General features: G+C 53.7%; 1 protein-coding gene across 2 annotated transcripts; it reads right to left on the minus strand.

Annotated features, from left to right (window-relative positions):
- Nucleotides 1-4,982: 4,982 nt before the first annotated feature.
- CBX6 (chromobox 6) lies at nt 4,983-16,637 on the minus strand. 2 transcript variants are annotated; one of them, XM_034949358.3, is made up of 5 exons: nt 15,599-16,637; nt 15,379-15,422; nt 15,169-15,234; nt 14,957-15,023; nt 4,983-10,647 (listed from the first exon to the last, which is right to left on the minus strand). In XM_034949358.3, the coding sequence occupies exons 1-5, from the start codon at nt 15,665-15,667 to the stop codon at nt 9,709-9,711; spliced, it is 1,185 nt and encodes a 394-aa protein (XP_034805249.1). In that variant the 5' UTR covers nt 15,668-16,637; the 3' UTR covers nt 4,983-9,708. The 2 variants fall into 2 exon arrangements, with proteins under 2 accessions (XP_034805249.1, XP_034805248.1); XM_034949357.3 differs by having other exon boundaries at nt 4,983-10,701.
- Between the last annotated feature and the right edge of the window lie 8,992 nt (nt 16,638-25,629).

Below are 25,629 nucleotides of genomic sequence, written 5' to 3' on the forward strand. Positions count from 1 at the left end.
TTGTGTATGTGGATATCCAGTTTTCCCAGCACTGAAAAGACTGTCCTTTCACCACTGAATGGTTTTGGCACCCTTGTCAAAAATCATCTGACCATACATGTGAAGGTTTATGGTGGGATCTCCTTTCTATTCCTTTGGTCTATATGGCCAACTTTATGCCAGTACAACACTGTTTTTATCACTATTTGCTATTGATTTTTAATTAATTACACATGATCTGAGATGCCAATTTCTTGAAATTTATTGAGACTTGCTTTATCTCCTGCTATATGATATACATGATAATTTTAGGAAAACTTTTTTTTTTTTTTTCCCCTGAGACGAAGCCTCACTCTGTCTTCCAGGCTGGAGTACAGTGGCGCGATCTCGGCTCACTGCAACCTCTGCCTCCCGAGTTCAAGTGATTCTCCTGCCTCAGCCTCCCGAGTAGCTGGGATTACAGGCATGTGCCACCATGCCCGGCTAATTTTTGTATTTTTAGTAGAGATGGGGTTTCATCATGTTGGCCAGGCTGGTCTTGAACTCCTGACCTCAGGTGATCTGCCCACCTCGGCCTCCCGAAGTGCTGGGATTACAGGCATGAGCCATTGTGCCTGGCAGTTTTAGGACATCTTCAATGCATGTTTGAAAATAACGTGTTGGGTGCAGGATTCTGTATGTACTGTTGGTTGTTTTGCTATTTGTCTTCGTGGCTTGCGTGTTTTGTAATTTTGGATAGTGAGCTCACATTTACAATGGTTTTATCTGTGAGAATCCTGTGTGGCCTTTACTGTGGGTAGGGCTATCCACAGAGGCTTGCATTTGCTACTAGTAGCCACATGTCTGTGGTGTAACTTGCCCCAGGTTTTTTTCTTATATTAATTTCTATACTTGGGAGTCCTGGGACCATATGGGTAATACAAATTCAAACCTCAAATGTGTGTTAGTGAAGGTCTAGAGTTAAAATTTCTCAAGAGATCATTCTTTTCAAACTTTTTCCAGCCGAGCCAGAAATGAGACTACAACTTTTTTGTCTTTTCCCTTTGTGAAAGGGTGATTTTTCCCCACCATTTGCTTTTTTCATTGAGGATACGGGTCCAGTTTTATTCTGGTTCCAAATTTCTGTTGGCAAGGGTCCCAGGCCTTGTCTCCTATCCCTCCCTCCACAGGTATAAAATCCAAGCTCCTTTGGTTACCAACATTAGCAAAAGCCACCACCTCCCACGCCCATCTCCTGCCTCCCTTTGCCACCCATAGGCCCACCCTGCAGGACAGCCAAAGAATAAACACCTGCTTGTCACTGTGATTTTTGGCTTTTCTCTTTGTTTTTGGTCCCTGGGGATTTTTTTTTTTTTTTAATCTCAGAAACTCTGTTGGGTATTTGAAAGAATGTTTATGTTTTACCCAGTCTTTAAGTATAGACAGAAGGTTAGCAGGACAGAAGGTTCTATCTTTTCATGCCTCAGACCTGGGTTCCATTCTCTCTGCCTCTGAGTGATTTTGCAGAGCATCCCCACCCTACAACTCTCAGGCCTCGCCTTGCACCTATCCAATGGGGTTAATCATTCCCCAGCCTCACCTCATGGGGGCTGCTCATGGAGATAAAAGGCATGAGATTGATGGGGTAGAGGCGGGCGGCAAGGGGCTGGACATTAACCCCTGGAATTTCCAGTGGCCTCCAGAGCTAAGCACCTATGTCCGTGGTGGTGCTTCCAGGATGGCTGGTGACCAGTCATCTCAGAGATGAGGTGCACTAAGGGACAAAGACCCTTCAGCAGATTTGTCCAGCAGTGCCTGGGTGGGCAGGAGCTCGCTCTGAGCCTCAAATCCATAGATGAAAATCCCTCCAGGACCCTATGGCTGATTTACTCCCAATGTGTCCCTGGAAGCTGTGTCCTCCACCAGGTTCTCCACCTGAGAAGAATGCACTCACTCACTCCTCTGCCTATACCACATACCCAGGTGCTTCTTCAAAAGGGCTTTTATACAAGCTCTCAAAGGCAGTCCCTCACCAAATTCTAAATATTCCAAACATCCCATCCACTCTGGCCACTTCCTGTTGTCCCCACTGCCTCAGGCCTCATTATCCTCACCAGGGTCATTTCGAGTCTCGCCCTGGAGTGGCCTCTGTCCCTCCTGGGACTCCCTCCTGAGCTCACAGCTTCCCTGGCTGATGCTCAGAGCGTGTGGATGTCTGGAGGCCAGGACGGGGCCTCTCCCCTGCTGCTTCCTTTGTGACCCCACCGCTGTGGATCAGGTGTCCTTGTGCTCGGCCTCTGCAGGCCACCAGGCCTTTTTGAAGTCTGTCCTCCCAGAAGCCAGCAGCCTGAACAAAGAGGGCACAGAATCAGCTCGCAGGCCTGTTAGCTGGCTTGGGAGGGGGCTGGGCAATTTGATGTGGCCTCTGTCACCTCCCTATTCACTCCAGGCATGGCTTGACATGGACCAAAAAATTTCAACTTTTAGCTTTTAAAAAGCAACCAAGGGCTGGGCATGGTAGTTCATGCCTGTAATCCCAGCACTTTGGGAGGCTAAGGCAGGTGGATCACGAGGTCAGGAGTTCAAGACCAGCCTGGCCAACAGGGTGAAACCCCGTCTCTACTAAAAATACAAAAATTAGCTGGGCGTGGTGGCATGTGTCTGTAATCCCAGCTCCTCGGGAGACTGAGGCAGGAGAATTGCTTGAACCCAGACCCAGGAGGCGGAGGTTTCAGTGAGCCAAGGTTGCGCCCCTGCACTCCAGCCTGGACTACAGAGCAAAACTCTGTCACAAACAAACAAACGTAACCAGGTAATTTTGCAAAAATAGTCATCCTCATCCCATCCCATCCCCCCACTCCTTGGCTTGCCTCACCCCTGAGCTTCATCCCACCGCTGACCCTTAACCCTGGGAGGAGGCCCAGGAATAGGACAAGGAAGGGGTGGGGGCCAGGCAGGCACCCCACCCTCTCTAAGCCGAGTCAGCTTGCTCTCGGGCAATTGCTTGGTATTGCCCAGTCCTCATCACAAACTGTTCAGTTCCTCGAGAAGTTGTCACAGCCTCCTCACTCATTAACCCTCAACTAATAAGGAGACTTACCTGCTTAGCAATGGCAGGACTTGTGATCAGGAACACGGTGACTAATTTCGGCCTGCACTTGCCTCGCATGGGCTGCCCCATGTCCTCATTCCCAAGAGCTTGGGGTTCAGGGGCAAACAGATGGGGCTGGGGTGAATGCCGACTCCCCTGCTCCAAGTGTGCCCCCTTGGACAAATGAACAAGTTAATGACTTCGCCTCTCTGGCCTCCTCTTCCCCATGACATCTGCTCATAACTCATGGGCTCGCTGGGCACAGGTTAGGGACATGGGCTAGGGCCAGTGACATGCTCACCAGGGCTTGGCCGATAGTAGGTGCACTGATAATTTGGGGTTCAAAAAAATAAGTACGAATGAGGGCTTTCTGGGAGTAGAACACCAAGGCAGGTGCTCAAGATGACAAGGAGGTGGCCGTGAGGTGCAGCAGTGGCACTGAGCAGGACCAGCCCTGGCTTACTGGCTGGCCTCCCCTGCCCTGTCGGTGCTTCACTGTGGGTCCCTTCCCACCTGCCTGCCCAGTGGCAGCCCCGTATCCGGGACAGGGACACACTCCCATTTGTCCTGCTGGCCCCTGCCTGGCCCAGGCCAGGCCCACTGGTAATGCTCAGAGGCAGTTGGTTGATTGCACTGAGCCCCAGGTCTACCTCTCAGCCACTCCCAAGCCTCACTGTCCCAGCCAGCATAGGAAGAGGACTGAGCTTGGTGACGGAGATGATCTGGGCCTACCATGTGCCAGACACTGAGGTGTGGGCAGAGAGGGGATGAAGACCCAGCCCTGTCCTTAGGAAGGGGGAAGGACAAAACCGCAGGTCAATACCGAGGGAGGAGACAGGGCAGGGCCTGGGAGGGCAGGTGGCAGGGGAGGGGCTTCAGGCAGAGGGAGGCAAGGAGGAGGGGGGCGGTGAGGTGGAGGCTGGGGGAGACTTTGCACCTCAGCCATTTGCAGATGGCACACAGGCTGTGTTGAGCTGTGGGGGATCTGGGCATTGCAGCCTGGAAATTAACAGCAGTGTCTGTCTGCATTGAATATCCCCAGCGCCAGGACCAGGCATGACAAGGAACTAGATCACACTCCTGCCTGCCTAGAGGCTGTGGCGCTGGGGCGGTAGCCTCCCTGACCCCTATGGCACTGGTGTGGAAGACACAGCAGGCAGGTGCAGGCCAGGATGGAGACTGGTGGACCAGGCCAGAGCTGCTGCCAAAGCAGAAGCGCTCAGGACCCCAGGCTGCAGGGCGGGGAGATACTAGAGAGGCCAGACAGGAGGTGGGGTGGTGAGGAAGGGGAGACCAGAGCGCTACCTGTCCGAGGCCTGGCAAACAGGTGGCCACGGGAGTCATCGGGAGCTTGCAGGTGGAATGCCAGGCACCTGGGGAAGGCATGGAAATTTGCCTGGGGCTGCTGCTTTTAAGCCCACCTATGTGGGGAGAGGGCGCGTCATCTCATGAGAGAAGGCACATGGCACCCAGAAAACAAACTCGAAGACCACCATTCTCATCCGAATGTGATATCGGACTTTATGGCACGGTTGGGTGCCAAACTGTAGGACCCAATGGCAAGAGCAGCTGGTGCCCCATTCTGGCCTGCTCTCTTCTGGGCTCTGGGGCCACAACCCCAGAGGCCCCTTCCTCTCTGCGGGTGCTGTGATTCCCACTGAGGGACAGGCAGTGATGAGACCTCCATCCTCCCACTCTCACCTACCCGTTATTCTCAAGGGTCCAAGAAGTGGCAGGCATCTCTTTCTCCCACTGAGGCACATGTGAGCTGGGGGAGTGTGGGAGATAGGAACCGGGAAGCAAGTGAGTGCCAGCGGTGGGACAGGGCTTCCCCCTGTTCACCCGTCACTGGAGGGACATGGGCCTGCTACTTTTGAAAAGCCAGTCACAGCTGGAAGAAGACACAGACACACCCCAACCTAGGGGCTAGGCCTCAGCTTCGGAATGTGACAATTTATTTGGGGGGTAAAAGAGGCTTTTCACCCCCCTTTCCTGGCGTTGATACAATATTGAAGAGCAGCAGAACAAACGTACAAGACAGAGTAATCGGCACAGACCCACCCCTCCCCCGGAACCGCCGAATCCAGAATGGAGCCCAAACCCACACCCCCAACTAAGCGTCTTCTCCACAGGGGGAGGGGCAGGGTGGACTGGGGGACCTGCCCCCCATGCTGGGGCGGCACCTCCGTTTTCCATCTCCTGCCAACCCCACTCTTTTCCCATCTTTGACCACTGGAGGCAAAGTTTAGCCAGCTGGGAGCTGGATGGTTGAACCACATACAAAGGCAACAACACTTCATTTTAAAAATGAGAGAAAAAAGAGACAGTGCCCCTCCCCAAATATAGAGCTATATATGTATATTTTATATATATAGAATTCATTCGTGCACAATTCATTAAATGAACTTCTCAAAAATTAAAAAAATTATAAGATACGTATTTCTTTAGGCCTTTGTGTTTTTAAATTAAAACCAACAAAAAGAAGTCTCCCTCTCCACTCCACCCAGCAGCAAGGGCAGCCGGAACGCTTCGCTCCAGCTACCTGGCCTCCTGCAAGAGGGTTCCCCCATGAGACCGTTAGTCTCTCTTTGCCTGGCTGACTACCTGCATACAGTAGGCACTCACTGCTGGAGTGAGGCACTGACTCCTCCAAAGATTGCAGGGGGCGGAGGAGGGAACCACGAAGGCCTGGGAGGGGGCATCTTTGGCCCCCACTAACCATCTCCCTATTTCTGCATCCTGGTGACTGTCAGCAAGAGATGAGTCGGGGAGACCCTCTCCTGGAGTTCTAGCCCCTAATTCTGGGCTTTCTATATGAGAGGACATGCAGATAGGGAAGAAACTAAAACCTTTCAATGTCTTCCTTTTTTCTTTAAAAGTGTTTCCTCAAACCATCCCCATCCCAAAGAGGCCGCCTTGGGCAAGTGCATGGGAGCCCGGAAGTGGAACTGACCAGGTGGGGCTCCACTGTCCTGTGTGGGCGAAGTGCAAAAAAAAAAAAAGAAAGAAAGAAAAAAGAAAACAAAAGAAAAAAGAAAAACCACCACAAACCAAAACAACAAAATGACACAGAAAAGTGGGCAAAAGGGGGATGTGTCCTCTTGGGTCCCCATAGGCCAGAGAGGCTGGTAGCAGTCCAGCCCCCGGCCAACCCGGCTCCCTGTTGGGGCTGACCCTCCAGCCTTGGGCAGGCCCACCGGCCTGGCTCTTCTCCAGGACCTCCTGGCTCAGGGGCTCGCGGCCAGTCTTGTGCTGGCTCCAGGGCCTGGGCCCTGCCTTTTAAAGGGCTTTTCCCCATAGGCCAAAGCATCCTGGGCCCCAGTCCCTGCCGCATTCCCCCAGTGAAGCAGCTGCGCTTCTCCAAAACCATTTTCACCTCTTCAAAAAGGGCCATCCCCCCAACTCTGTCCGCCTCACACTGAAGTTGGGGACTTGATCATCACCTCTTCCCAGGTCATAGGAAGGATGAGGCTCATTTTGACCTTGACCCCTTTGCAGGGTGAGAACAAAGAGGGGTTGTGGGCAGCTGGGGGCCCCAGTACCAGCAACCTTGACCCCCCACCTGGTACTGGGCAGCTGCTCTGACACCAGCAGCGCTTTCTGAAGAGGGCTTGCTGCCCAGTATACCCATTTCACAGAAGGGCAAACTAAAGGTCAGAGTGGGGACCGAGACAGGGATGGGTCCCAAATTACCGTCTCAAACCAGAGACACCAGACCTCACCTGTTTCCTATGATACTTGGGTGGGGAGGGGGTGCACTTAAGGGGAGATGACGGATGCCCCAACCAATATTGAACGTAGGAGGAAATTGGGCTTTGGGGGTTATTTCACATACAAAAATAAAGCAAACCAGATTGCAACTTCTGCTTGGTAATTAGGCAAATGGAAAGCAGCAAGGGTGGACGAGGGGCCCATGGAGGCTGATCTCCCAAGGGAGGCCGATCCGTGCAAGTGTGTGGGAGGCGGGGGTACTAGAGAGGGGAGGAAGGAGGCCTCCGCTCACCCTCGGTCCCATCCACTCGGGCCCCCATGGGCACTGCCCACCTCAAGGCGGTGTGCCTGGTGCCTCTTCATGCACCAAGGCTGGCCCGGGCTGCTCCACTTGGAGCTCAGGCCAGCAGAAGCAGACCACCTGTGGCAAGGGAAATGCATTCCCTCTCCCCAGCCACCCCCAGGGCCCAGCTTCTTGCCTCCTGAAGCCTGCATCCCCTTTCAGGCCAGGGAGGCTCAGAGAGGTCGTGGGCTTTAGGGTGACCCGTGGGGAGGGAGGTCTCCCCCATAGGGTGGCGGTGGTGGGGACCAGATGGCCCAACAACTGGGAAAGGAACAGAAGGGGGCAAGAAACCAAACTGCCCACTCACCAGCCCCCTGGAGAAAATCACCAGTGACAACCCCCACCCTCCCAAACCTCAGCTTGCCGGGACCTGCAGCTTGGGTTAGCTCCCGGGGACCCGCTGTTGTCCTTCCCTTTGAGCAAGCATGGGTGTGGAGATCTGGGTCCAGGCCCTCTCCACAGTGCCTGCGATGCCAGGGGACCTGCCAGCTGGGCCCAGGCCTCCGCCCCATCCTGACATTGCCACCTCACCTGTGCAATCACTGCGTTACTATTTTTTCTTAAATATCTCTTTCTCCCCCCACCCCCCCATAGGAATCCCACAATATTTTTTTCTATTTCTTTTTTTTCCTCTTTTTTTGTTTTTGTTTTTTTGCAAAACTAATTCTTTCACTTTCCTGTCATAAAATCACCTCTGAAAACACAACTTCTTTACAAAAAAGTCACGAATGACACGAACTCTCAGGAAAACACATTTCTATGGTCTCTGGAAACACCTGTAACTGGCACCCAGGTGGTCACTCACCTGGGGGAGGGGGTCAGGGGGAAATCACCTCCAAGGACAGAGGAGAAATACCAGCCCTTATTTGGGGGAAAAGCCAATTGGCACTTGGACGGCCACAAAGCCAACACACAGGGCAGGGTAGGGAGGGGCCGAGGAGTATCAGCCCCCGCCCCAACCCTGCGAGGGTCCCCGTTCTACATCCCGGGGAGGGGAGGGCTAGGGCCAAGCTGTGGGCCCTGGCAGGGAGATTGGGAAGGAAGGCAGCCTCCCATTCTTAGGACCAAAGGCGCTAGGGTTCTGATCGGCCTCCTGCCAACGTGCTTCTGAGGGAGGGGCCCATGGCAGCACAGCCAGGAAGCCAGCTCCAGCCACGCCTGGAACACGCCACCCACGCACAATGGAGACCCGGGAAGTGGCCCAGGGCTGGCCAGCGGGGCCCCGGTCCCAATCCTGGGACCAACACCCTCATTCTCCTGGAGAACACAGCCCCTCTGGTCTCCCCTTTGCCTGCCTGCCCTCCCAGGGCCTGGCCTAAGGCTGGGGCTGTGGCCTCTGCCACTGGCACGGGTGCCTCAGCTCCCAGGCAGCAGAGGGAAACAGAAGCTGCCCAGGACACGGGGAGCCTCCTTTGCTTCAGGCAGGCTGGGCTGTCAGAAAGCCTCCGTGGTCAGAAGCAAAAGAGGGGCTGGGACAAGCCGGGAGGCCCTCGGGAATGGATTCTTCAGCATCCTCCCCAAACACTGGGAGGAAGGGGGAGCTTGGAACGGGGTCTCCCTCTCTATCTCGGTCCCCACCATGATGTGAAGTGAAGGTCCGACAGGTTGGGCTGACCACCCCGAGGAGGGCAGGGGGGTGGGGGGCACGGTGCCCCCAGCACACCTGGGCCAGGAGGGGAGGCCTGGTGACTTCCACAGCAAACCTCCAGACCCAAGCCTGGTCCCCAGGCCTACTGAGGCGAGAGGCAGTCCAGGCCTTCAATGCCCCTGTTCAAAGGAACTGTAAAGGGTGCCACCCGGCAGCCTGGGGCCTAGCACCCAATGCACGTATGAACCCACGGACAAACACAGCGAGTGGGGCAGACGCACAACTGGAAGTTTCCACGGCAGGTTCTGGTAGCACCTTTGGTCAAGAACTGAAGGGGCCTTTAGATGCGGGGAGGCTGTGGCCAGGCGCACCCTCTGCCAGTTCCTCCCACCGTTGAGGGGGTTAGGAAAGAGCCAGGGCTGGGGCAGGGCATAGGGGGTCTACTTAGGCCTCGTCCAAAATCGAGCAGGGAAGACCCCGCCCTGGCCCAACTTCTGATGCCCTGGCTGATGTGGAGGGAGGAGCCGAGTCAGGCCTCATCCTTGGCCTCTGCCTGGGACTTTGCCAAACAGGCAGGAAGCCCTCCTCCTGCCTAGGCATCTGCAGGAAGGAAAGGGACTGTGTCCACCCTCGGTGGGGGTCTCCTAAGGGCCCCACAGCTGCCAGGTTAGCACCGAGAAATCAGATGCCGCACAGGAGAGCAGGAAGCAAGCTAGAGAGACAGGTGGGATGTGGAAGGGGCAGAGGAACCCTAGTTTCTAGGGCTTTCCAGAAACCACCCAGTGGGCTCTACCATGCATGGGCAGGGGGTGTGCCCTTCCCCTGCCCCATTCCAGGGTGGCCCCTACCCCCGGCTTTCTGGGACCCCAACTACCCAGCCCCATCCCTGGGTCAACACCGAGCCATTTGAGACAAGCAAAGCACAGGGAGAGAGGGCTGGGGGCAAGGGTGGGGTGGGAGCAAGAGTATGACTTCGGGCAGGAGGGCCCCCCCAAGCCCCCCTCCTTGGTAGCCCCCTCACTTGCTCGCCCCAATGCTGCCACTGCCCCCAGCGGCGCCTGCTACCCCAGCAGCCACCTTCTCGAAATCCTCAGGGTTGCAGAATTCCTTGATTGTGACCGTCAGGAGGTTGCTGGTGACATCGGTGACGACCACATTGGAGCAGGGTGACATCTCGGGGCGCCAGTCCCCAGCCTCGGGCTCGGAGGAGGCACCGGCGGGCTCAGGGGCCGTGGGAGGTGCCGGGCCGGCAGCAGCTGTGACCTCAGGCGGTGCCCGCTTGCTGGTGGCTGCCGACTCGGGAGGGAGGGACAGGTCGAGCACCTCCGGCTCGCGCCAGCTGGGGGCGGATGGGCTCACGGTCTCGGGGAGGAGCTTGGGGGGCGTGTCGTCGGGGTCAGAGGACTGTGGTGTAGGCGAGGGGCAGCCGGAGGAGCCAGAGCTGCGGGCGTCGTAGGGGGCGGCGGGGGCGGCCAGAAGCAGCCCAGGGCCCGGGGCTGAGGCCTCAGCCTTGCCGGGGGACGGGGCTACCAGGGGGGCGGGCGGAGGCTTGTACAGCGCAAAGGCGCCGAACTTCATGTGGCGGATCTGTGTACGCAGGACGCTCTCGCTGAACTTCTTGCTCTTGCCTATAACGCGGTTCCGCGAGGGGACTTTGGGGCGGGCCAGCGCCCCGGCCCCCTGCCCGGCGCCCCCGCCGCCAGCGCCCTTGTCGATCACCTTCAGGTTCAGGATGATGCGGTTCCGCTTGGGCTCCCGCGGCTTCACCTTGCGGTTGATGATGCGCACCGTCTCCGAGAAGGGCGAAATGGGCGGGCGCAGTCCGGGGCTGCCCCCCTGCGGGTCCGGGCGGGGCAGGGGACGGCGGGACATACGGTGGCAGCGGCGGATGTCCTTCTTGAGCCGGTGCACGGCTGCGCTGGAGTGCAGCTTGGGCGAGGAGGCACTGGCGCTCGGCTTGACAGAGAAATGCACATCACTGATGCGGAGGGCCTCGGCCTGGGCCCGCGCCTGCGGGCAGAGGGAGGGGTGGGTGGGACCTCAGGGTTGCCCGCTGACCTCCCCTGGATGTCCCTACGCCAGCCAGCCCTAAGTAGAGCCTCTCAGCCAGCGATCCCGAGAGCTATGACCTCGACTTAGAAAAGGAAACAGAGGTTCAGAGATGAAGCAATTTGCCTCTGACTCCAAGGTCAGAGTCAGGACACCCTTGTCCAGGCCCAATTCCAAAACTGTGTTTTTCTACCACCCACCACCTCTGCTAGCTCCACAGAGGGCCCTGGGCCACTCCATGGCTGCCCTTGCTGACACGGAGGAGTGTCGACAATTGGGACACAATGTCGGGAGGGCAGCCGTTTGCTCAGAAGCCCCTGCTAAACCCCTGCTCTGTGGCAGATCCAGCCCAAGCGGGGACTCCTCCACGGACTCATTCGTGGTGACAGAAAGGAGGAGGTGGGTCCTCCCTGCTCTCCCGCACCAAGTCCTGCTGAGCCACCATGTCCCCAATGCCCCGTACTCTCTCGCCTTCGAGCAGGCTGACCTCCGGCTCCAGCCTGCCTCCTCAGCTGGCCAGCACCTCAGCCACCATACTTCCCTGGATAGGTCTCATTTACTTGTCTGCCCAGTGCCTGGCTCAGAGTGAACTGGTACCAATGCATCCCAAAGCCTGGGCTGGAACCCAACCCGGTCAGATGTGAGTTTGGTGGGGATAGGCCTAGAAGTGGGCCCGACCACCGCCTATTCTCTGTGCCAAGATGGTCTGGGGCAGGATGGTGGTGCAGAGGTCGTGGGCAGCCAGGAATACTGCCCCAGGCTCCCAGGCCTCTCCTTCCAGCTGTCCTTCCAGGCATGAAATCTCTCTAAAGCCGCAGGGCTCTCAAGAGACCCCAGGTTCCAGTCCAACCCATCCGTTGTCAGATGCCACTAAATGGAGAGAGGCTAAGGGACTCCTAAGGCGATGTAAGCTGTCTGCATGGCCAGTCCTTTCTTTACTAAGGAAGGTACTGAGGTGCCAGGCACCAGTTGCTTGGGGTTACAGCGGCACATGCACAGACTCTCCCCTGGAGAGCTGCCCTATTACAGGGAGGATGGTGGGCAGCGGGAATATGAAGTGATTTCATGCAGGGAAAGAACCACAGAGCCCAGAGAAGCACAGACCCCAGGCTTGGAGAATGAAACATCAAAGCCTGGCCCTGACACCTAAGTAGGAGAAAGTCCTGGTCCTTACTGAGCCCTGACTGCACCCCAGACAGTTCCAGAGGCTGCGGTGGCCTGCTAAGACAGACAGATGGTAGAGGCAGAGAGTCCTCTGGGCAAGATCCCAGTGGTGTGAGAAGATGGCGAGGAGTCACAGGACTGAAAGCAAGGGCTGGGGACAGAGGCTGGGGTGTGTGTGGGGTGCCACAAGGGGCGTGGGTTTTACAGATCCTACTGGGGCAGGGAGGCTTGTTAGGTGATGGCTGCCCTCAATCTAGGTGGGAGATGGTTGGGACCGAGAGGAAGGCCATGTCCCCACGGTTGGTCTGTGAGGTCCATGAGGGTGGGATCTGTTGTGAGGTCTCACTACCTCCCACTCCCCACAGCATTGGATGCTTAACTAGTACCTGGAGGTAGCCCATATGCCCCTCAGACAAGACTAGATTACCATTTGATCACAACTCTCAGGAGAGATGTTTGCTGGCTTATTTGTTGGCTAAGCAAGGATGTCTTCATTTAGAACGTGGCGTTCACCCCCATGGGAGAAGGGACTGTGACTCCACCTGGTCCTCCCAGCCCAGGCTGGGGCCTCCTGGGGCTGCTTGGTTAACAGTCCCTTCCGCCACTAGGCGGCAGCACATGAAGCCGGGCCTGCCCATGCCAATGCTGCCAGCCCAGCTCCCAGGGATTGGGCCCCTCAGACCCCTTCCCACACAAAGGCAGGGAAAAGCCCAGGCTTTTTTGGCGTGGTAAGCAGACATTCTGCAGGTGCATCCCCACACTTTCTGACTCTCAGAAAGTGTTTACTCCCTCTGCAAACTGCCTGAGCTTCCTGACTTCTGCAGTTATGCTTCCAAGAGTCCAGTGGTGACGGACTGTTCCTGGGGGAGGGGCAGAGTGTGGGCAAATGGCAGGCCCGGAAAGAAACCCTGGCTCAGTGAGTCTCCTTTCCTTATCTGCTCAACCATCACAGGGCCTACTACGGGCACTCCTGTGATGATCAGAGAGTACATGGCACCTGCTCAGCACAGTGCCTGGCACGCAGCAAATAACGGAACAGACCTACCCATGGGTGGTGGACTTATAAGCAGTGATCTTTTTCCAATGTATGCTTGGCATACACTGACATTTCTTACTTTATACTTTCTATATATTACTATTTTTTAAAGGGTTTACCCTTCCTCTTCCTCCCCACATGGAGAACTCTTTGAAAGTGGGACCTGGGTCTGCCTGATGAATTAAAAATAACTGTAGCCAACATGCTTATTGCACCCTGACCAGGTGACAGGCATAGCTCTGTGGGCTTGGCAAGCACCGTAGATGGTGTGAAGGTTCAAGCACCTGAACTCTACCATGGCCTCTCCCCATGTCTGTGGGCAAGTTACTGGACACCTCTGGCCCTGTTTCCCCATGCGTGAAACAGGGAGGATGGAAGCTATCTCATGGGCTCCTGTTTGCTTCAGAGTAGTTCCTGGCAGAAAGCGCTGAGTGTAATTTGCTGACTCTGCCATACTGCCTCTCAGGGAGCCCCAGAACAATGTGTTCAGCCCAAGCTAATCTCCATAGCCCCTCACAAACATCCACATCACTCTCAGGCTACCTGTTTCTTAGGGTCCAGATAAAAAAGTCCTACTATCTGCGTCTCTATCCCCTGCCACGCCAACTCTGCAGCCTTCATAGTTTCCTGTGTGTGTCTGCCTTCCCCCTTTAACCTGACATGGACTCCTCAAGGCACAAGATGAAGAAAAGGAGACAGGATGAAGCCAGGAAGCTGGACCTTGGGTAAGTCACTTTCCCTTCCTGGGCCTTGATTTTTTATCTGTGAAATGGGGATAATACTCCTTACTTCTTGGAACTGTTGAAAGAATTAAAGGAGATAATCCATGTAGGGGCTCAGCCCTGTATTAGGCCCACAGCCAGCTCAGGAACCAAAAGAACTACCAAGAAAAAAAGGCGTTCTGTGTATCAATGCTCATGGTCATACTCGCTTCGCCGCTAGAGGGTGCCCCAGCTGCACTGAGAGGCTGTCACACAGCCCACCAGCCTTCCAGCTGCTCCGCCCATCCCTCCCCAAGAGAAGCATCAGGGTTAAGGTTACTCCCTGGATCCCCTAGGATGTGCGTCGCTTGAGGGTGGGGGTTATAAAAATATGAAATTCTGGAAACCAACATTTCTTTCACTTCTGCTTCTCTTCTCCGAAAAACAGTCCTCCCACAAAGTCACCGGCTGTCGGGTGGGAGGGGGCCCTGAGGCATCCGTAGCACTACAGGAAGACAGGGGGCCCACTGAGTCCCACCTGCAGCCGTGCCTGCCACCTAGGGCCATCTTGCCCTTCCTTTCCCAGACTCTGTTTTTCCTTGTCAAAATAAAATAAAAACCCAAATCCTCCAAGATGGCTTCCTCTGGAAGTTCTTCCCTCCCTAGCAGAGGCTAATATGCTATGCTCTCACTCCCACATCCCCATCCCCCAGAAATGGACGGGAGTGGGGGGAAACTGAGGCTCAGAGCCCTAAAGTTAGTGGCCCAGCCTGGGTGATAAATTCAAAGTGAAATGATTTGAGGTCAAATTCAAGTTGGATCCCCAAGAAAGGAGGGGAGCCATGAAGAACAAATCCTGAAAGACGGAACGGGGGAAGCTGGGGGCAGGGAGGCAGGTGGTCCCCCAAATCCTCTCCTTGTGCCCTGCCAGGAGGTGGGACCCCACTCACTCTACCCCTGGGTTCCAACTCCCAGCACAGTCATAACAGCTCAAACAAATGCCCCCTTCCCATGGGCATCCCCCACCTGCCTCAGCCACCCCCTTTCCTGGAGCCCTAAAGGCATCCCCAGCCCCTAGTTTCAACAGGGAGGATTATCCCCAGTCCCAGGACCCTCTTGTTGAAGCTGATGCTGGCTAAGGCTTGCCATCAGGGGCTTCTGGGGGGGCTCACAACCACCCCCTGCCCAGCTGGGGCCCCTCTGAAAAGGCCCGCCCGCTTGGGCGGCCGCGTATCTGTCCCTCCCTTCCAGGCCCCGTGCTGTGCCGGGGCTGGGGGCCCGAGAGGGGGATGCTGCTGGGGCTGGGCCAGGTTACCTTCAGGAGGAAAGTTTTGGGTTTGGGTCCCCTCTTCTTGGGCCCATACAGCTCACGCTCCCTCTCCCTGCGGCCGAAAAACACCAGAGGTTAAAAAGAGCCCCTTCCCGGGCCCCACTCCGCGCTGCCCTTCCCGGCTCTCCCGCTTCCCCGCGCGGCGCCCCAGCCAAGCCTCGGCCTCGCAGCCCCTGCCAGCTTCCCCAACAACTCACTTTTGCTCGAAGGCTGCAATGAGCCGCGAGTCCAGGATATTCTCCTCGGGCTCCCAAGTGCTGTACCTGCCGAGTCACAAACGCACAAAATCAGGATGAAGACCAGAGAGGGACAGGCACGCGGCGAGAGCAAGAGCGCGCACCCCCACCCCAGGCCCCGGTGCCCGCTGCCTCCCCTCCCGCGACGCCCCCGGACCCCGCGACACTCACTTGATCGCCCACCCCTTCCATTTCACCAGGTACTCGATGCGTCCCTGAAAAACAGAGGGGAGAAAAACGGGGGTGGGGGTGGGGAGGATGCGGGGACGCGAGGAGGCGGCGGCGCGGGGCTGGGCGAGGGAGCCGGGCTAGCGGGACCGCTTCGCCCCGAGGGCCCCCGGCGCCGGCCCCGGCTGCGGACAGCGGCGGCCCGCCCCGGGCGGCGGCTCACCTTTCGGATCCGCCGTTTGATGATGGATTCGGCCGCGAAGACCCGCTCGCCCACTGCAGACAGCTCCATCTTGCTCAGCGGCACCCACAGCCCATAATACTCCCTGCGCCCGCGGCCGGTGCGGCACCGCTCGCGCACGCGCCGCAGCGCCCAGGCCCCGGCGGGCGGGAGCGCGGCGGGGCGCGCGCTCGCGTTCCAGCTGCGGGCCGTCACGTGATCCTCGCGTCTGGCGCGCGGTTACCACGACCTCCCCCTCCCCCGGGGCGGTTGCTAGGGAAAGTCGGCGCTCGCGGGGCGGGGGCGCGCGCTGGCTCTTAAAGGGGCCGCGCGGGCGGAGGGAGCAATTGCCGGCCGACCCGATGGGTGCCCGGCTTGTGGGCACGCTGCGGCCTTACGCTTATCACCCCCCGTCACATCTTGCCGGCGCCCGATCGCTGACACCCTCTCCTTGCCTCTTAATCCCCACGCGAGTCTCGCCAGGCCCCGGGCGGAGAAGGGCTGTGGAGCCCGAGTCTCGCCGCCACCGCGCATCTCCCGCAGCAGCCTGCAAACAGTTAAATATGATGCAGCAGAAATGCAGTTGCTGTTGCCTTGCCAGGCCTTGCGGGAATTTCTTTAAAACATCGCCCCCCACCCATTATTTATGTATTCGTGGGACTGTGGTTTTGTAACCAGTTCAGAAGAGTTAAAACAAAAACGCCACCGCAGGAAGGGGGTCTGCGGCGAATGGGGCCGAGGAAGGCCGGAGTGACCGTGGGCATCTGTCTGCGGCCGGGGTCTCGGGCGGCACCTGTCCTCGCCCAGGAGACCGGGGAGGACTCGGCGGGGCCGGTGTGGCAGTGGGGGAGGGAGAGCGACCGCGGGCAGGAACGGGCTCCCCGCACCCCGCCTTGGGCCCACAGCGGGTCATCATCTGGTCATTCGGCAGAAACCGCCTTCGCGGTCATATCTGTGTTTTCCGATTCCCAGCACCCCTCCCGGCCCCCCGACCTGGCCGCGTCCCTCTCCCCGCCCGCAGCTGCGCGAAGCTTCCGCCATTGCTCTGGGGAGCCCAGATCCCAGCTTCCCACTTGAGGAGGGGCGGGGGATCGAGCTGGGGCTGTCCAGGAACGGACACACAAAAAATAGCCCTGCCGCGCAAAACGCTCCACTTTTTAAATGTTGAAATTACTTGAACTTTATTTCCCATTATGTTAGTAGTCTTGTTCTTTGTAAAACAATTTTAAAAATACAGATAAAACAACTGTCCATAACCCCCATAAAACCATTGTTAACATCTTCACCAATCTTCCAGCCTCTGCTCTATGCGTACATAAACTCACGTACACCTATGTATGTATGTATATACATACACATACACATTGTCTGTAGATTTAATTTTTTAACAAAATGGGATCACGCTATTCACACTGTTCTGGAATCTGCTTTTCTCCCTTAATGCTATAAAGTGGACATCTTTCAGTGTCATTAAATACAGATTTCACCATCCTTCCGGTGACCACCTTGGGGCTGAGATGGGGTGGGGAGGAAGGGGGATTGTGAAGAGTCAGGGTTGTGTCTTGCGAACATCAGTGGCTCATTAGGAAAGATTTTTACGTTTCTGTGCTACAATGCCAATTCTTGGGTTTCAAATCCACCATAGCAAAATGTTAGTCTTTTTCTCCCAGCAGATTTGTCCAATTATTACCTTGAGAGAAATCCCTCTCCTCACTTAAATTCAGTATGTTCCAGGGAAACAGCTATTTGTTGGCCAGCCCAAGGTGAGCTGCTGTGGTAAAAATAGAAATGTCCTCCTGGGAGACGTGGGTGGTGGTGGGTGAGCAGGTGAGAGGAGTGGGTATGACAGTGTGTGTGTGTTCAGGCTGACGGAGACAGGTGGGGGATGAAGCAGGTGAGTCCACTTGTTGATTCATTCAGCAGTGTTTGTGAGCCCTTGTGAAGCACCAGGCTTTGTGTGAAACCATCAGGAAACAAAGGTGCCCCAGGCTGAGGAGCTGTCAGTGGGGTGAGAAAGGCACCTGTCACACAGTGTGACTAATGCTAGAATAAAGGTGTAGGAGTTTCGTGTTGCTGCTCTCACAAATTAACACAAGCTCAGTGGCTTAAAATGACTCAGATTTGTAATCTGATGACTCTGGAGGCGGGAAGTCCCAAATCAGTGTTACTGGGCCCAAGTGAAGGTATCCTCAGGGCTGGTCCCTTTTTGGAGGGTCAAGGAGAGTATGGGTTCCGTGCCTCATCCAGCTTCCAAATGTTGCTGGCATTTCTTGGCTCATGGCTTCATCACTCAAATCTCTGTTTCCACGATCCCTTTGCTCACTTCCTGCTTCTTTCTTTCTTTTGTTTTTGTTTTTGAGATGGAGTCTTGCTCAGTCACCCAGGTGGGAGTGCAGTGGCACAATCTCGGCTCACTGCAACTTCTGCCTCCCGGTTTCAAACAATTCTCCCAGTCTCAGCCTCCCAAGTAGCTGGGATTACAGGCATGCGCCACCACACCCGGCTAATTTTTGTATTTAGTAGAGATGGGGGTTTCACCATGTTAGCCAGGCTGGTCTCGAACTCCTGACCTCAAGTAATCCGCCCGCCTCAGCCTCCCAAAGTACTGGGATTACAGGCGTGAGCCACCGCACCTGGCTTCTGCCTCTTTCTTTTAACGACACCTGTGATTACATTGGGTCTGCCCAAAAAATTGAGAATGATCTTTCCGTCTCAACCTCCTCAACTTAATCAGATCTGCAAAGACCCTCTTACCATAGGGTAACATGGATGGTAAGTAAGGTATCCTATCCACAGGTTCTGGGGGCTAGGGCATGGACATCTTTCGGGGAGGCATTATAAGCCTGCCACAAGAGTCTGTACAGGATGTCTTGGGAGTGGATATAGGGGAGCAACCTACCACGTGGAGGTGAGGCTGGGAGGGCTTCTCAGAGGTGGAGACCTCTGATTTGGGGCCGGAAAGACAAATGGGAATTGGCCTACCAGTGAAGAATGGGAAGGGTGTCCCGGGTGGAGGTGTCAACTTGAACAAGCACATCAGAGCCTGAGAGTGTGTTTTGGGGATGGGAAAGAAGTCTGCTATGGCATGGGTTGGGGCAGTACGGCAAAGGATGGCAGTGGAAAGATGGGTTGGACTAAACTTGGGAAGGGCCTTGAATGCTGGGTAGGTTTGGACTTTGTCTCAGGCAGTGGGAAGCGTGAGGGAGTTTTGACTAGAGGAGGGATGTGATGAGATGAAGTGGGAATTCGGGCAGCCAGGCTTGGGTCCCTTTTCTTTCGGTAACCGTGTGATGTTGTACAAGTCCTTTTCTACTCTCTGGATCTTAGTTTTTCAACTTCAGAAATGGGGGAGGAACTGGCCCTTTTTCGTGCTCCATATTTTTTGGCAGGTGACTTTTTTTTTTTTTTTTTGAGGCGGAGTCTCGCTTTGTTGCCCAGGCTGGAGTGCAGTGGCGTGATCTTGGCTCACTACAACCTCCGCCTCCCAGGTTCAAGTGATTCTCCTGCCTTGGCCTCCTGAGTAGCTGGGACTACAGGCGCGCCACCTTGCCAGGCTAATTTTTGTATTTTTAGTAGAGACGGGGTTTCACTATGTTGGCCAGGCTGTCTCAAACTCCTGACCTCGTGATCCGCCCGCCTTGGCCTCTCAAAGTGCTGGGATTACAGGCGTGAGCCACTGCGACCAGCTGCAGGCGACTCTTTTGAAAATCTGTTATTTCCAAGTCATCCCAAAATTTTGGAGAGATTTATGGATTTCTCACATGCTTTTCCCTTGTTTATGAGCACCTGGAGAAGATAGTCTCTATTCTATGAGAAAAAAATCCCCTCCACCTCTGACAGTTTATAGTTCTGAGGTTTGGTGTAACATCACAAAGGAAAAAAATTGATCTCTTAGCCTGTGTGAGTTGTTGCCCAGACAGAGGGCAAATCAGTTTCCTATGAAATTGTGAACCAAAACTATCTGAGACAAGTCTCAATCAATGTAGAAAGTTTATTTTGCCAAGGTTAAGGACATGCCCATGACATAGCCTCAGGAGGTCCTAATGACTTGTACCCAAAGTGATAGGGGTATAGCTTGGTTTTACACATTTTAGGGAGATATGAGACATCAATCAGTACATTTAAGATGTACATTGGTTCAGTCTGGAAAGGTGGGGCAACTCGAAGTGGGGGCTTCCAGGTGATAGGTAGATAAGAGACAAAAGGTTGTATTATTTTGAGTCTGATCAGCCTTTCACTGAGTACACAATTTACATGTGAGGAGGGTATAGGAAGAGTCACTTATGCCTCAGTCTGTCTCAGTGAATCTGCATTTTTACATAAGCAACCGGCGGAGGAAGCAATCAGATATGCATTTGTCTCGGGTGAGAAGAGAGATGACTTTGAGTTCTGTCCTTGTCCCGCATCTGTTAAGATAAACTATCAATTTACATTGCCAAGGTGAAATTCAACAGAACTGTTTTAGGGTAAAGATGTTGAGGCCCACATGGAAATTCCCTGGGGGCAAACTGTGAAGGAGATATGTAGTTTTTTAATCTTTGTAACTATCTTATTTGGGGAAAAAATGGGAGCGAAATTTGCCTGATGCAGTCCCCAGCTTGACTTAGTGAATTTTTGGGTTCAACTTTCAACCCCCAAAAAAAGGAACAACTTTCTTTCTTTTTTTTTTCTTTTCTTTTTTTGAAATGGAGTCTTGCTCTGTCGCCCCGGCTGGAGTGCAGTGGCGCGATCTCGGCTCACTGCAAGCTCTGTCTCCTGGGTTCATGCCATTCTCCTGCCTCAGCCTCCCGAGTAGCCCACCACCACACTCGGCTAATTTTTTGTATTTTTAGTAGAGACGGGGTTTCACTGTGTTAGCCAGGATGGTCTCGATCTCCTGACCTTGTGATCTGCCCGCCTCGGCCTCCCAAAGTGCTGGGATTACAGTTGTGAGCCACCGTGCCGGCCAACAACTTTCTTTTTGGCTTAGTGATTTGGGGGTCCTGAGACTTACCTTCCTTTCACCAAAAAAACCTGTAGTACAGCAAACAAAAATTTAGTGGCTTAAAACACAAGAATCTATTATCTCTCATGATTCTGTGTTTGACGGGCACTTTGGATGGTTCTCTTTCCTGCTCTTGTATAGGGTAACTGGTGTGGCCACGGTCAGAGACAAGGCCAAGGCTTGAAGCGTACGTCTGGAGTCATAGTACTGGATGCTGGCTGGGCCTCTCTCTCCTCGTGGTCTCTCATCATTCATAGTCTAGTTCAAGCTTGCTTATGTGGTTCCAGGAGTCACACAAGAAGGTGAGAGACACACAAAGCTTCTTAAGGTCTTGCCTTGGAACTTACACAACATTGCTCCCTCTGCATTCTATTGGTCAAAGCAAGTCACAAGGTATGGTGAGCAGATTTCAAGGCCACTAAGCTTCCTGCCTCCCCCAACCCAGTGTACATGTCCTGTATAATCCCCTCCCTTTGAGCATGAGAGGGACCTAAGGAAAGTGTTGGGATTTTGCTCCCATGATTAGGTTATATTGAAAAAACAGGCCGGGTGTGGTGGCTCCTGCCTGTAATTCCAGCACTTTGGGAGGCCGAGGTGGGTAGATCACCTGAGGTCGGGAGTTTGAGACCAGCCTGGCCGATATGGTGAAACCCCATCTCTACTAAAAATACAAAAATTAGCTGGGCGTGGTAGTGGACACCTGTAATCCCAGCTACTGGGGAAGCTGAGGCAGGAGAATCACTTGAACCTGGGAGATGGAGGTTGCAGTGAGCCAAGATTGTGCCACTGCACTCCAGCCTGGGCAACAGAGCAAGACTCTGTCTCAAAAACAAACAAACAAACAAACAAACAAACAAGGTTTTGTAGACATAATTAAGGTCCTTTAGGTTGACTTTGACTTATTCAAAAGGGAGTTTATCTTGGTCTGACCTAATCAGGCGAGCTCTTTGAAAGACAATCCAGGCCTCTCCCAAGAGGAAAGGTTGGAAGCAGCGGAATTGCTCTCCTGTTGACCTTGAAGAGGCAAGATGCCATGTTGTGGAGAGGGCCATGTGGCAGGAATGGTGGTGGGTGGTTTCCAGGAGCTGAGGACCTCAGTCCTACAATCACAAGGATCTGAATTCTGTGACTAGCCACTGAGCTTGGAGGAGAACTCTGAGTTTTCAGATGGGGATGTGGCGCCAGCTGACACCTGGATTGCAGCCTGTGAGACCCTGAGCAGAGACTTCAGTTAAGCTGTGCCTGGACTTCTGACCCACAGAAACTGAAACGATAAAGGGGTATTGCTTTAAGCAATCAGTGATAGAGCATAGCAAACTAATATATCAGGCCAGTCCAGATTCAGGAACAGGGAAAGAGACTCCATGCCTGGATGGGAGGAGTGGCAGGGTCACACTGAAAAGGGAACGCAGAGCTATTATTGTAATAATTTACCTCAAGGGTCCCTAGTTGGGACACAGCTCATGCTTAAAGCTGATGGGATCCCTGGGGCCAGACACTCCTTTCACAAAGGCACCTGCAGAATTCTGGGCATCTTACCTTTGTGACTTCTACCAGTTGGGTGTGGTTGGGACTCATGGGCTATGCCTCCATGTCCCTAGCATCAGACACATGTGGGTGCCTCATAAATATCTGTGGGACAAATCAAGGAATGAAGGTGCTGAACTGGGCTTTGCAGGGATGGGGAGTGAGGCCTTTGCCAAACAGGGTTTGTCTGCACCTGGGGCAAGGAGGGACTCAGGGATGGGAGGAGGTAGCTTTGTCCCAGGCTTCGACTGTCAGCCTGGCATGGTTGAGGCACAGAGTCTCTTAAGGCTGTGGACAGTGTCAGAATTGGGAAAGAGTACTTTAGCTCCAATCCCATTGAAGATCTATCCAAGTCCACTTTCCAGAATGGACTATCCCCTCCCTGATGCCAGAAGTCAGTGCCTTGAGCTTGGGACCACAGGCCACAGGCCTTTATTCTGTCCCTGATTTAAGGTCCTGGAGGGCTGGGGTGTGAGTTAGAATGTGGAGGGTGTGGCATCATCTGGACATTTAACTCAACACAGAGTCAACTCTGCACTTGTCTCCATCATTTAGAAAATGTAAAATGATTTTCTGCAGATGTCTTTATCACTATACACTGCACACTGCTGCAACTCAACCCATTATGTGATTGTCTTAGTCACATGTAAGTGACTTATTAAGGAAGTGCTCCCAGGGGAGATTGCTAAGGGAATGAGTGAAGCAAGATAGGAAAGGGAAGGAAGCAAGCAGAGAGTAAGGTGTCGAGCTAAAGTCCTGCAGTGGGTGGCCCCAGCCTCACGCCTCAAGGGATCTGGAGAGTAAGTTATTCCTCAATATTTGCCCCCACCCACCAGACCCTGGTTACAGGCTGCAGGGCAAGGGTATTAGGTGGGGGGAATGTTGATCCCCCAGACACGTGCTGCTTTCTGCCTCTGTCTGCAAAGTGGCTTCAGTACCCTGGGGATGGCCTTTGGAAGGAGAGCTACAGATGCTGGCTGCTGGAGGAAAGGCACATGGGTGGGCTTGGGGGGACATAGAACAGGGACCCCTGGGGATCCGAGCAGGGAACAGATGTTACTGCGGAGGGTTGAGACACAGCAGCTGAGTATGGTACTTTATAGGCTCTGCAAACTCCAAGCTGCTCCCACCCCAGGCCCTTGGTCCTTGCTGTTCCCTCTACCTAGAACAGTCCCATCTTCTCCCAGGGGTGGCACGGTGGCTTCTTCAGTTCTTTCAATCTCTGCTCAGATGTCACCTCTTCAAAAAGATTTCCTTTGATGACCTTATGTAAAGGAGCCCCAACTCCTACCCACCACCCTGTCTCCCCGTAGATGGGAAAGAAAAATAAAAACTCAGGACCCGAATTCACTATCTTCCGGACATGTCCTTGACCTTGGCATTATAAGCTTCTCAATTGATCAAGGCCTGTCTCAGACACTTTTTGGTTACAATGTCTATTTTTTCCCCTGGTCCTTAACACTATCTGGCGTTATAGGAATGGTTTGTTTAATATGACCATTTATTTAATGCCTGACTTCCTCACTAGACGCCAGGCTCCACAGTGGCAGGGACTTTGCCCATCTGGTTCCCACTTTTTCTCCAGTGCTAACACAGGGCCCTGCACACAGTAGGTATCCAATTCATATATATATTTTCCAATTAATATTTGTTGGGTGTGCCATTGAAGGGCTTGTTAAGAGTAATTTTGACCATATAACATGTATAGGGATTCAGGTCCAGCAACTGCTTGCTGCATCTCTCTCCCCCTCTCTGCAATGGGCTCTGGGAATGAAAAGTAGAAAAGATGGGATTTCTGCCCTGGAGGAACTGAGATGCTTGAAGAGATGGATGTGCACATGGATGAATTTCAGCGGTGCAACTTTTCATCATCAACCTCTTTGAGCCTCAGTGTTCTTCATGTGTAAAATGGAGATAATCATTCCTATCTTGTAGAATTCTCATGAGGATAACAACATATGATATATATCAGCATCTGCAACTGTGTTGGGCACACAGCAAGTCTGCAGTGGTGGAAGTGTATGTTTATATATGCTCTGAGCCAGTTTATACCTCAAGAGAGATGAACATCACACACAACCCCACCCCCCACACACGCACACAACGTATACACTTATATGTTTTTCTTCCACTGAAAGTATATTGGACCAATTCTAGAAATTGAAGCTGTATTGACCAAAAATAACAACAGCTAACACGTTGTACAGAACTCCTTATAGGGCTCATACCTATAATCCCACCACTTTGGGAGGCCGAGGCAGGAGGATCACTTGAGGTCAGGAGTTCGAGACCAGTCTGGCCAACATGGTGAAACCTCGTCTCTACTTAAAAAAAAAAAAAAAAAAAGAAATTAGCCAGGTATGGTGGTGGGCACCTATAATCCCAGCTATTCAGGAGGCTGAGGTAGGAGAATCTCTTGAACCTGGGAGGTGGAGGTTGCAGTGAGCCGAGACCACGCCATTGCACTCCAGCCTGGGCAGCAAGAGTGAAACTGTCTCGAAAAGAAAAAAAAAAAACTCATTATGTTTCAAGGACTCTTCTGAGAGCTTTACATACAGTATTAATAATTTATTTTATTTATTTTTTCTTCTTTTCTATCTCTACCTGATTAGAGAAAAGGTATTAATAATTTGATCTCAAAAGGATCTTACAAGGTAGATGCTGTTGTTATTCCATTTTACTATTGAGGATACTGAGTTTCTATCCAAATGTGGAAGACTCAGAGGTGAATGAAACTTTTCTTCTTCCGTTTAATGCCTTCCCTTATCTCTTCCTGCTGCCCAATAAGTCCAGCCACATGATGCTATTTGACCTAGGAAGCTGTGGACAAAGAAGCCAAAGACAGGAGTTCAGGGGACAGTGTGAGCCCCTGAACATGTAGAGAATAGAGACGTGTAGAGTTCCTTCTGAAACATTGCACTGTGAAATTCTGTGCCTCCAAAGACAGGCTCGCTATTTTTAGAAAGAGGGCAGCAGAGTCGTTGGAAATATGCCCGAATACGGTCATGATTGGGCAAGGGACACGGGAAACGCCAATTTTGGCAAAGGGATTATTTGGAAGTGCAGTTCTGACCAAGTCATTCCTCTGTTTAAGATGTTTCAACATTGAAGGAGCCAAAATATCAACAGTGAAAAAACCTCTCAGTGGCTCTTGCTGTCTCTAGAGGAAGCCTGAGCTCTTTCTCGTGGCAGAGCAACTCTTCCCCATGTCCCTACACCCTGTACCCTCAACCTGCACACCTTCTTCCTTGGGTCTCTTTGAACCACCTGCTGTTCCCAGGTGGTCCCCGCTTTTCCACACCTTTGTACCTTCACCTGGGATGCACCTGTGCATCTTTCAAAACTCAGTTCCGGGGTCTCCTGTATGAAGCCATATCTGGCCCTGCCAGGTAGAACTGGCCAGCCTTCCTTTGCCCCATTTGGGTGTTTATAGAGCATCAAGAACACAGGAGAGTTCTTCCTGGTGACTTGCCACCTCCCTGCAAAGCATGAGCTCCCTGAGGGCAGGGCCCCCTGTGCTGCT

The sequence above is a fragment of the Pan paniscus genome, chromosome 23 (genome assembly GCF_029289425.2).
Source record: "Pan paniscus chromosome 23, NHGRI_mPanPan1-v2.0_pri, whole genome shotgun sequence".
Lineage (NCBI taxonomy): Eukaryota > Metazoa > Chordata > Mammalia > Primates > Hominidae > Pan > Pan paniscus.

Excerpts from the sequence above, each read along its gene's own strand:
- CBX6 (XM_034949357.3), bottom strand. The coding sequence starts at position 15,667 with ATGGAGCTGTCTGCAGTGGGCGAGCGGGTCTTCGCGGCCGAATCCATC. Across the intron at positions 15,423-15,598 it reads TCAAACGGCGGATCCGAAAG|GGACGCATCGAGTACCTGGT; the intron begins GTGAGCCGCCGC and ends TCTGTTTTTCAG. Across the intron at positions 15,024-15,168 it reads ATTGCAGCCTTCGAGCAAAA|GGAGAGGGAGCGTGAGCTGT; the intron begins GTGAGTTGTTGG and ends TTTCGGCCGCAG.